Genomic DNA, 12,058 nt, shown 5'->3' with positions numbered 1-12,058 from the left:
CCTGTTGTGGGAAAAATGCTTGAATCCATCATCAAAGAAGAAATAGCGAGGCACCTTGAGAAGAATTGTTTGATAGAGCAGACGCAGCACGGATTTGTTAAGGGGAAGTCGTGTCTGACAAATTTATTGGAATCCTATGAGGATGTGACTAGTGCGGTAGACAGAGGGGAACTGGTGGATGTGGTGTTTCTCGATTTTCAGAAGGCGTTTGATAAGGTGCCGCACAAAAGGTTGCTTCAGAAGGTTAGGGGGCATGGAGTTGGCGGTAAGGTGTTAGCATGGATAGAGGATTGGTTGTCTAATAGGAGGCAGAGAGTTAGTATCAATGGGTGCTATTCTGATTGGCGGTTGGTGACTAGTGGAGTGCCCCAGGGATCAGTGCTGGGGCCTCAACTATTTACCATTTATATAGATGATCTGGAGGAGGGGGCTTAGTGTAGGGTATCAAAATTTGCTGATGACACAAAGATAAGTGGAAAAGCAAATTGTGCTGAGGGTATGGAAAGTCTGCAGAAGGATCTAGGTAGGCTGAGCAAGTGGGCGAGGACCTGGCAGATGGAGTACAATGTTAGCAAGTGTGACGTTATCCACTTTGACAGGAATAATAGTAGGAGGGATTACTATTTAAAGGGCAAAAAGCTGCAGCGTGCTACAGTGCAGAGGGACCTGGGGGTCCTTGTGCATGAGTCGCAAAAACCCAGCCTGCAGGTGTAGCAGGTGATCAGGAAGGCAAATGGGATGCTGGCCTTTATAGCAAGGGGGATTGAATATAAAAGCAGGGAGGTCTTGCTGCAACTGTACAGGGCACTGGTGAGGCCGCAGCTGGAGTACTGTGTGCAGTTTTGGTCGCCACACTTGCGCAAGGATATTTTGGCCTTGGAGGGAGTGCAGAGGAGGTTCACTAGGCTGATACCGGAGATGAGGGGGTTGGACTATGAAGAGAGGCTGAATTGACTGGGTTTGTACTCGTTGGAGTTTAGAAGGATGAGGGGGGATCTTATAGAGACGTATAAGATAATGAAGGGGTTGGATAGGGTAGAGGTAGAGAGATTCTTCCTGCTCAGAAAAGACAGCAGGACTAGGGGGCACAGCCTCAAGATAAAGGGGGGGGCAGTTTAGAACGGAGTTGAGGAGGAACTTCTTCACTCAAAGGGTGGTGAATCTCTGGAATTCTCTGCCCGTTGAAGTGGTGGAGGCTGCCTCGCTAAATATTTTTAAGACACGGGTAGATAGGTTTTTGGTAGGCAAGGGAATTAAGGGTTATGGGGAGAAAGCGGGAAAGTAGAACTGAGCCACTTCAGATCAGCCATGATCTTATTGAACGGCGGGGCAGGCTTGAAGGGCTAGATGGCCTACTCCCACTCCTATTTCTTATGTTCTTATGTTCTGCCGAGCACCCCTCCAAGGAAGTTCAGAGATAAGTGCAGCAGTCATAGAATGGCTCTGTGTATTAAGAGGGCTGACTCAGAGGTACTGGTTCTGACTCGGGTGCAACCAGCCTTTGACTTGACGTGACCAGCCTTTGACTCGAGGTGACCAGTCTTTGACTTGACATGACCAGCCTTTGACTTGGGGGTGACCAGCCTTTGAATCGTGTATGGGTCAGTGGAGATGCTGGATTGCCAAAGCGGTGGCAGGACCTGCTATAACTGCAGAGAATGAACCCCAGAGAGCCATTGCTTGGAGGTGCCCTGCTAGACACAGGGTGTACAAGTGGCACCTAACATACCTGCAAATGCCTGAGTGTCACTGAAGACTATGCATGTCCATGGAAATGGTTGGTTACATCTCCGTTCTTGGTGCAGAGAATTCTGACCTCTGGCTATCAACCTTCAAAAAAATGCTCTCTTTTTGGCAATGAAATGTTCTCTTTAATACTGCCACCCGTCTACCTTTACCATTTTCCCAGCACCTTTTGTTTTTATTCTGGGCTTCCAGTATTTGTAGTGCTTTGCTTTTGATTGAGGCAGAATTGTTCTGTTTTCGATGTGGAACAAAATCATAAACACAACCTTCCTGAATTGATTTATTACTTACAGCAACCATGAAACTTCCTCCGATGTGTTTTAACTCCAACTTCAAAAGCAGTTTACCACGTCAATGTAACTTCTTTTCCATTTCCTACAGCAATCATTCTTATAAGACCAGGGCCAGAATTCTCCAACCTCGCCCAGGGCTGTGATTATCCGGTTCTGCTGCAGTGAATGGAGATTTGGCTGAGCACCAAATTCTCTGTTCTCACTGGCAGTGGTGGTAGGGCATCTGACATCAAAGAATTCCGGTCCAGCAGTTTATTATAGGTTATGTGAGATGGAATATTCCATTTGATAGAAGGCAGTATTTACTGCACATAGAAATGGATTACATTCACTTCCAGAGCTATTTTCCTCTATAATCATACTCAGCCATTTTAAGTGCACAATAAACTAAACAGATCTCCAATTGGGTAGCATTCAGATTCAATGAATCTCCCCCTTCAATGAATGTCAAGATTTGACATAGCTGGAATCCAACAAAAGCTGCCACATCCAAAGATGTGCAGGATAGGTGGATTGGCCATGCTAAACTGCCCCTTAGTGTTGGGGGATTTGTAGGATAAATAAATAGGGTTATGGGGATTGGGCCAGGTGGGATTGTGGTCGGTGCAGACTCGATGGGCCAAATGGCCTCCTTCTGCATTGTAGGATTCTGTGATTCTATGTATGGTGGGCTATTACCTTCAGTGGCATTCAGTGGAAAACAGCTGTACATGGCAATGTTTATGGAAACCATCTTGTGGACCCCATGTGGCAACAGGTGCTCCCGAAGCAGGCAGGGGCAGGAAGTGGTCCTTAATTGGCTATTAAGGGGGCTCAATTAGTTGCCCAACCATGCTGCCATGATTCCCACTGCTGGCAACGTGATATGGCAATCGGAAAATGTCAGGCTGTCCTCCTGATGTCTCCCTTAATCATATAGTCATTTCCTACTTTACAATCCCGTTGAGTGGGCTGGAAAAATGGAGCTCAGCAACTGTATTAGTGTATTATTGTTAAATACTCCCAGATCATTGTGTTTTACTAGACAAATGGGGGTAAGGAATATTATTTAAATTTTTATCACCAGGCAGAAAACAGAAGATTTTGCTTAATGGAAGAGGGCATGGAGCAAGGCTGCCAAGTTACTGTAGAATTCTAAAATAGTATTGAGGAAGGCTATTCAGCCCATCATGTGTGCACCAGTTTTTTCATCTCTTGTTTGCCAGCTAATGGCCAGAATTTTCCGGCTGTTCAAGCCCTGCCACTTCAATGAGGATGGAAAATGTGGCGTTCAGCCAAATCTCTGTTCAGTGCAGCAGGATCAAAGACTCCCACATGCACAAACGGCCAGAAAATTCCAGCCAGTGTGAATATTATATTTACCCCTCCCCTGACTGATTTATGCTAGTCCATAAATCAGTGCAGGATGGAAAACCTTGAGCCACAGAATGTCAGTTTTGTGATGCGCACTGCAGTGGATGAGATTGACTAGGACAATTATCCTCAGTGCGTCAACAAAGTATTTAGCTGAACAAAAAAAAAAGAAGAGACAATGATCTTGCAAAAAGACTATTTTCTCTTGAATTTTATTCAGTGCTTGGTTCCTTTCGTAACAGTATGTTGGCTTGCCAACATTTATTAGTCAGTGAGGACTGAAGCCTGAATAGAGTGTGGTCCCTATGGTGCATCAGTTTAAGTTGACCCTCCAAATGTTATTTAGTGTATTCATTTTGACAGTTTGACTCCAAATTTCTATCAGGTTTTTATGTTAACTGGTAAACTCGATCTCTTTTCCTGTCTCGCTGTGTGTTAACGTGTGATAAACAATATGCTCAGAGAAACTGGGGGCCATTTTGAACTTGCATTAGCCATCAGTGTGGGCCCAAAATCCTACAAGAGTCAGGAAACAAGATTCTCGCCAGGAAGGTCTCATTTCCCATTTCTCCACACCACTCGCCTATGACATAACATGGTTCCAGCCCAGAAAAGGCAGGAAGCTCATTTCAATGTATTTTAATAAATTTAAATAAAATTAAATGTCTTTCATGCAATATGTTTCCTCTCCCCGCCCCGCCTCACTGAGTACTCATACCTCACTTACACGACATCACACTGGCGAAGTTCACAACAGGTTTTTATAAACTTGAAACGGAACCCGCCACGTCGCAAAGGCAGATATAGCCCCCAGGGGGAGAGGGACACACCCGGCCCCCGGCAAGCTGGCAATGAAAGCCCGGCATTGCCAGGGGTAGACACTCTGGGGAATCTCAGAGGGGTGATCCCCTTAATCCTGTTTTATTTATATGTGGGGATTGCTCCTGATGCCTGTAGGTGGTGGGAGATGAGCCCTGATGCTTGTGGGAAGAGGGATTGGCCTCTATACTTGTAGGGGGAGGAGGTTTCCCCCATGTCTGTGGAGGTGGGGGGGGGGCGACATCTTTTAGCACCGATCTTTGAAGATAGCACCACAAACTCTCTCAGGCTGTACCCCAAGAGAATGGCATCGCAAACCACAGCCCCAGATTCTCTGTGCATTGAGTGCCAGAAAATCTTGAGAGAAAACTTGGCTGTTCGGCTGGAGAGCTACACACCAGTCTTCAATCTGAAACTAACACTCTGACAGTTTATGGGAAGATTCCGCCTTTAGTGTTTTTATGTATCTCTCTGTAGGATGAGGACATAAAACGGAAGGGGAAAGAAACAGTTATAATGAAGTTTGCTGAATGTAACTAGATCCAAAACAAAATGATGATTTGCACATATTGGAACAAGTCAAGACAGAGTGGAATTTGTATGTTAGTCGCTGGAAGGACAAAATGTTGTCTTTCTGGAAGACCAGCGTTCGTGCAATATTCTATTCCACTGGGTTCTGAATCCATTCAGTAAATATGTCTAATACCTCACTGTCCTGCCAGGTTGGAAACAGGACGAAAAGAACCAGCAATATCTTTGATGGAGAACAGAGTTTTTTCCAAAGAGAGAGCACAACTAAGGGGGCCTCAGTAAAACAACTTTGATCCCTTCCTGAAATCTTGAAAAACTATTAAAAAGGAAATGCAAGTCAAAGAAAAGGCAAGTTAAGCTGCAAAATAACATCCTCACAGCGTTTATTTTTAACTTGAGCTTTTTTTTGGCAGGTCTCTCCTGGGGATAATACCACGCGAAACGTAATTGAAACAAACCTTTATGTCCAAGTGGTTATTTATGACCACATCACAAGAAGAAAGTCCTGAGCAACTTTGAACAAAGACAGGATGATCTCAACATTATTTGTTCATGTTTTCACTCAAAGGAATGGATAACCAGTTGTAACAACTGCAGTGAGCAAATAAATAAACATACACAAATTTCATAAACATCCATTCTGTTTTATTTACATTAAATATAAGTATTCCACTTTTGCTTCCAAGGCATTAGCTTGCTGCTGCAGAAAGCTGTTTCTAACTTTGTTTGTTTTACATGAAAAAGTGGTTAAAGGCAACTGGGTTAAACACTTTGGTAGTTGTGTGATAGGTTATACCATTTCCTCGCTTTGGTGTTGTATACAATCTCTGGTCAAAAGTACAGAGAGCAAGCTTTGCCCAGAGCTTGCCCCATATTGGAATAGCTAAGTGAAGGCTTGCCCTTGAATTTTCCAACCCCTTCTTCCATGATGAAATAGCTAACCAGCAGATACAATCTCCCTGCATGGAATGACTGGGATGGGGGAGTTGGCATAGTGAATCCTCCCAATCCATGCCACTGTACCATGAGTGTTGATAACACTCCCAGAATGAGGCCAACCTTGATTTAGTCGATACTAATGATTTCAGTCATGCAAATAAACCACCCACTGAATTCAAAATCCAGGAGGATAAAATTTTGGTTTCATTGCAACGCTGATACAGCTATATTATTGCACAAACCTTGTCTGATATCTTGAAAGACAACTTGATGGTTTTCAGGTACAGCACATAGCTGCAGCATTCAAGAAAATTAATTAAGCCTTACAACTGATTTGCATGCAACAGAATCCTGTCATGCATACATAATACACTCTGGTCTTCAATAGCAACTGGAATGGTATTAATTTCCTGAGATGAATGGAAACCATTATTAACTTCTATTTAATATCAAAAAGGAAAACCTTTTTGGGAAAGGGTTCCCAATAGTTTTATGATGTTGAAAGCCTGCACATGAACAGTCTGCAAAGATAGGGCAAGTTTTCAAAAAGGAAATGTTCAAATTATATATTCAATAAAGATAAACTCCAACCAATCTTAGCTCCATAATTTGAACAAGATTCGTTGAAATTGTTTTGGCTTCTCTAGTATTCCCCTTATAGCAAGTAGAACATAGGATATCTTGTCTATTCAACAAAAGTTGCCTACTGTGCCTATACAATGAATTGAACTGGATAGTTCCAATATTTTCAAGGACGCTGAGATGTTATATGGATATTTGTCACCTCACTCAGAATTATGCATTTTCAAAGCACTGCTACGCCTCATTTGCACTGGTAATCAGCAGTTGGAACAAACCTCACCTTTGCTAAAGTAATTTCTGTGTTTGTTATGAATCAGACACCCTTTCACTTCAGATTGGAGCCAATTAGAAGACTATTAGAAACACTCACTAGCCTGACAAGTGTATCTATGATCTTCTACCCACTTCATTTTCACTAATCTAATGATTGCACATAAAACACCAGAAAAAGGGCTATGTGAATAAATAACTTCTCAACCTTGCTCCTCATCTGAGCTGTGGTGATCCTCAGGTTAAATCATCACCAGTCAGCTCTCCCTCTCTAAGGGGAGAGCAGCCTATTGTCATCTGGGTCTATGGCGACTTTACCTAAATACTGTGATCCAAATCTTCTGATCTCCAGGTTGTTGAAGGTGGGGCATACTTGGAAGGTGTGCATCATTGGAAGTCCTCAAGTTAGATATACGTGGGAATTGCTCAGGAAGTTTAACTTTCTGATGGGCTGGTTCCTTGCTGCCCAGGACCCTTCACACAGCTCTAATCTTAGAGCAGAGACTTGGACCTGATACATGGGACCTACTTGGATACTTATCCAGGAAATGTTTGACCAGGATTGTCCAACACACAGCCCATGGGCTAGAGTCTGGCTTGCCAAGAGTTGCTATCTGACCTGGGGATGAGTGTTCAAAATATCGGTAACTGGAAGTGGCAGTTTTTGACAGGAGCTGTACCTCCAACCACAGGCTGCTCCTGTCCCGCATCTGCAGGAGCATAGCAGTCTGTGATTGGAGGAGCAATGAGTCGTGGGAAAGTGAGTGGTAACACTCAGCCTTGGACCTGAACACTGGTGTCTACCTGGCAGGGGGCAAGATAAAGCTGCGAGGGAGAGGCTGCCTACCGGGGTGGATTGCGGGGAAAAGAGATGGGGGAAAGCTGTGTGCGGGAGAGTGAAGAATAGGAGGCTGCCAGGGAGAAGCTGTCTTCTGGATATATGGTGAATGGAGAATAAAAGACTGTTTGGACAGGCTGTCTGCTAGGGGCTGGGGAGAATAGGCTTCCTGCCAGGAGTAGCAAGGGGAAGAGACGCTATGAGGAAGAGGCTGTCTGCTGGACAGTTAAAACAATCATCAAGTTGATAGTGTCCTGTATGATGTTCTGCATAGAGAATGATGCAAAGCATTCAGCTATTGAGAATCTCACAGCCTAATCCAATCCAATCCAATCCTCCAACATGTACTTTCCAGCAAGGCTCCGGAACAGAATGATTTCTTCCTTCACTTCACTAAGTTAATAAGACCAATTATAGCATGCTTCCCTCCAGCTGAGCTATGGTTATCCAGTCAGCACCTGAATGTGGGTTGACTCCATATGTAGTAGTGTCTTTAGCTTTGAGTCTTCAAGGAAGTCTCCTCTGTTCCATCTTTGGAATGTATGCAAGGCATGGAGCATTACTTAATCTTCAAGCTCTGCGGCACTGTAACAGGGAGGCACCCCAAAGAAACACTGGAAACTCCCATCTTCAAAGTCCCCAGCTAACTTTTGCACAGCAATTGTTTACAAATTCACAATTTGGAGTGCAACATCATGAAAAAAATGATGGATAGCTCTAGTTGCTTAAGGAAAACAAGTTTGGGAAAGGCTTTTCATGTAGGCGGTGTCTTTTATTTTCTGTTTGGATATAATATCTAAATAAATAAATCAGATATCTAAAAATCTGTGGACTGTGATTCTGGAGGCTGTTCCAAGATTGCATTCATATGCACTTACTTAGTTTCATCATTCAGTTCCTAACAAGAATTTGTTGGGGTCAGCTGGAGAGCATATAGCTAGAATGTTAACTGTAGCTCACTTGCGCCTGAGTTTAAAAGTTGTGGATTCAAATTGTACTCAATAGACCTTGAACATAATCTAGAATCATGCTCTTGTGTGGTACTGAGGAAGTACGGCAGTGCTGGGAATGTTATCATTCAGATGAGACATTAAATTAAGAACTTGCCTGCTCTCTGAGGTAGAGAGGTCCAATAGCACAATTTAGAGAAAAAGAAATCTATGCCCTATATTAAGCTAACATTTATCCCACAATTAGCATCACAGCTTGTGGGGGCTTGCTGTGTGCACATTGGCTGCTGAGTTTCTTATCTTACAAAGGTGACATCTCAAGTATTTAATTAGCTGTAAAATGGTTTGGGATATTCTTGAGGTCAAACATAGCATGACATGAATGCATGTTCTTTAGTTGTGCATGGGGCCAGCCAGCATCAATGCCACTACAGTTGCATCTCTAATTCCCACATTCCCGCCATGCAGCTGGAAAATGTTGCCTCTCTTTGATGGGCGTACATTCTGCCAAGAACTCCCCTCATTATTATATCTTCTTGATCTTGGGCCCTGCTGCAAAGTACTCATCCAATTTTTTTTTAAAACCTTGCCTTTTCTACAGGGCTGCAAATTACTGTTCATGTTCGGACCAGCAGGGCCCATTTACACTCATCAGGGGGCCAACAGATTTGATCTCATTGAACGTTTGAGCTTTTTATGTGCTGGATCCCAATCCAGGCTGGGAAATAGGAACTGCTGGCAAACTGAATCTTCAACTTTGGGTTGTCCCCTAGTCTCAGCAATCTGATATATTGTGGATTAAAACTCTGATCTTTGAAGGATCATTGTAAACTCCTGGTGTCAGGAGGGACTCAGCATAGCAGAGTACCTGCCAGTTTTCAGTTGGTTGTGTTGGTTTGCTGCCAGAGTTCGAGCAGAAGGATGGTGGAAGACATTCGGAAACCAGGACCATTTCAGCTTCTCTTCAGGATCCTCAGAAAGACAGTTCTTCAGATCACCAATAATCTCAGGACTGGGTGATGTCACTTCACGGTCAGTCTCTAGAATTATCTGTAACCAGTGATTATAACAAACTAGAATTACTCATGTTTAGAAATGAAGAATAAACAAGGCTTTAGTTAAAGAATAGCATAGGCCACAAAGAAGGCTATGAATCAGTTTTTGGAAAGGACAGTGTATCATGACCACATTTCTTTTTGCTGAAACCATGGAATTGTGCACTTAACTCGAGCCCTGATGTTTATTTTCATGGCTGCTGCAGACTTTTAAAATCACTTATGGATGACCAACTGAAATTTAATGAACTTTTCAGGAATTGCGTATTGCTGCTTGGAATTCCCTCACAAAATCTCTCCACCTTTCTTTTTCTCTTCATCAAGAGGTCCCATAAATCTACCCATTAAGCATTTCGTGACCTAATCTAATAACTCCTTATGTTGCTTGATGTTAAATTATGTTTGATAGCACTCATGTAAAGCACCTTTGGAAGAAGATGTTATTGAAAAAGGTGGAGCAGCATTCATCAAGAAAGCATCAATGTCAAATCAATAAAGATAAATTTCCTTTGAAAGAATGCAATTCTGGATCATTTATCAAACACTATCACTGTGTGAATATAGCATTTTCTAAGCCCAATTTACCACATTTTAATATGCATTTGGAGCCATCAACTGTCTTCCCACATAGGCCAAAATGGCTGCAATGTTTCAAAGGTGCGATCTCAAGTTTTGCAATCTCAGATGACAAAAGACTTCTCCATTATGGAGGTGAAGAATTGGAAGATATTTTTGAGACACCTATGCCTGAGCTAAATGCATACAACTTAGCAAAAAAAGTACAAACAACCTATTTCATGTCCAAGAAAAATACAGTGAAGAAAACACTTGTCTTCCAACACCCTAAGCAAGAAGCGTATGAGACAGTTGATCAGTCTTATAAGCAACTGAGACAGATGAGTAACCAAATGAGACTTTGATGATGTTGAACATGTCAAACAGGAAATCAAAACACAAATAATTGAAGATTGTCTCTCAGATCAACTGCACTGAAAAGCAATTGAAAAAAACAAAAAGCTGTATGAGCTTTTGGATCTAGCAAGATCACGATTGCTTTCAGAGTCCAGAGCTTCTGAAATTGAAGCTGCCAACAGTAACTACTACACTCCAAGTTCAACTCCTGTGAAAACTGTTCATCGCTCATATGCCAGGAAACCACCTGGAAAGTAACAACAGCAGTCTCACAAAGTTATGAGTTGACCAAGAATGTTTCCACTGTGGCAATGCTTATCTACTTTGGCCAAGATGTTCTGCTACCAGTAAACAGCGTAAAGCCTGTGGAAAACCTAACCACTTTACTCATGTTTGTCACTCATCAGCAAAATCGACAACCATCACTGACGCCAGCTGAAAAGTGCCATGTTTGTGTACCTCAGCGAAAAGGTCAAAAATGTAGCCAACGCAGAGGTGGAATACCCTAAATATATTCACACAGTTCTCACATTTGGATACAGCAACCAGCTATGTGTGACAGTGATCATTGACTGCTCGGATGTAATGCTCTCATCGATAAAATAACACCTCTCACTGTCAGGAGCGACAAATCATTCAACAAACTTCAAACTTGCCCCATTCTCTACCAACCAGAGAATAGAAACATTTCCCCTGATAACAATAACAAACTGCTTAAATTCTCAGAACCTTTGAAACTTCAATCTTATTCAAAGGCCGTGGAGCAAATGATGTAATCTATGTTAAAAGCAAAATACTGCGGATGCTGGAATTTGAAACAAAAACAGAAAAATGCTGGAAAATCTCAGCAAGTCTGACAGCATCTGTGGAATGAGAATAGAGCCAGCATTTTGAGTCTAAATGACTCTTTGTCAGAGCTCTGCTGAAGGATCATATAGACTCAAAATGTGTGCGTTACCCTCTCTCCACAGATGCTGTCAGACCTGCTGAGATTTTCTTGCTGTACTCTATGTCATGGGCGGGATTTTATGAGCTGATGTGTTCCCTGTCCAGATTTAAAAAGTCAGTTGGAAACCCGCCATGACAAATTAGCTACCCTGCAGTCATTTTACACTTGATCGAGCATGAATTGACTTAGAGTAAGACTTCCACCCACATCTGAGGAGAAAGAGTTGTCTTAAAGAGAGCTGCTGGTTAATCGACAGTCCCTGAAAATGAGGAGGTTATGGAGTCCAGACTGAGGGTAAATCCAGCCCACATAACTCATCAAGAAAACAAGGTGGGAAGTTTTCCATCCTGCCTGCCACAGGGATTGTTGCAAAGTGGGGAGACCATGCAAAAGTCCATTGACCTCCGTTTTTGTGGTTTTGGGACAAGAAAATCCCGTGCCAAGAGTGAGAACCAGATTAGAATTTATGTTGATGTGTGATCATCAAACCAAGCCATATAACAGGAAAGGTACTTGACATGACAATCAATGACATCATAAAGGAAGTGCATGATGGGAATCACTTAACTAAATTTGCAGGATACTATCAAATTGAACCTGCAGATGAATCAAAGTATCTTACACTATTCTTCACTCACATATGTCACTTTCAATAGAAGAGACTCAACTTTAAAGTCAGTGTTGCAGCTGAGGTACTTCACTACATTGTTCAGTCTGCAAAGGCTTGAAGGCACATTGAACATGAGTCATTGACATTCTCATCTACAGTCGCATTGAAAGTGAACTCAAAACACACCCGCATACATGGCCACAACATCTTC

General features: G+C 42.6%; 1 protein-coding gene across 1 annotated transcript in view; it reads left to right on the top strand.

The window, feature by feature from the left end:
- cfap299 (cilia and flagella associated protein 299) overlaps positions 1 to 5,354 on the top strand; it is a 509,376-nt gene extending 504,022 nt beyond the window's left edge. Inside the window, exon 6 of the mRNA XM_080198915.1 lies at positions 5,156 to 5,354. Within this exon, the coding sequence (XP_080055041.1) occupies positions 5,156 to 5,251 (96 nt within the window). The 3' untranslated portion in view covers positions 5,252 to 5,354. The remainder of the gene's footprint in view (positions 1 to 5,155) is intronic.
- Positions 5,355 to 12,058: the final 6,704 nt, after the last annotated feature.

The sequence above is a fragment of the Carcharhinus amblyrhynchos genome, chromosome 1, assembly GCF_965287045.1.
Source record: "Carcharhinus amblyrhynchos chromosome 1, sCarAmb.v2.hapA, whole genome shotgun sequence".
Classification (NCBI taxonomy): domain Eukaryota; kingdom Metazoa; phylum Chordata; class Chondrichthyes; order Carcharhiniformes; family Carcharhinidae; genus Carcharhinus; species Carcharhinus amblyrhynchos.
This window is presented reverse-complemented; position numbering and strand designations above follow the sequence as displayed.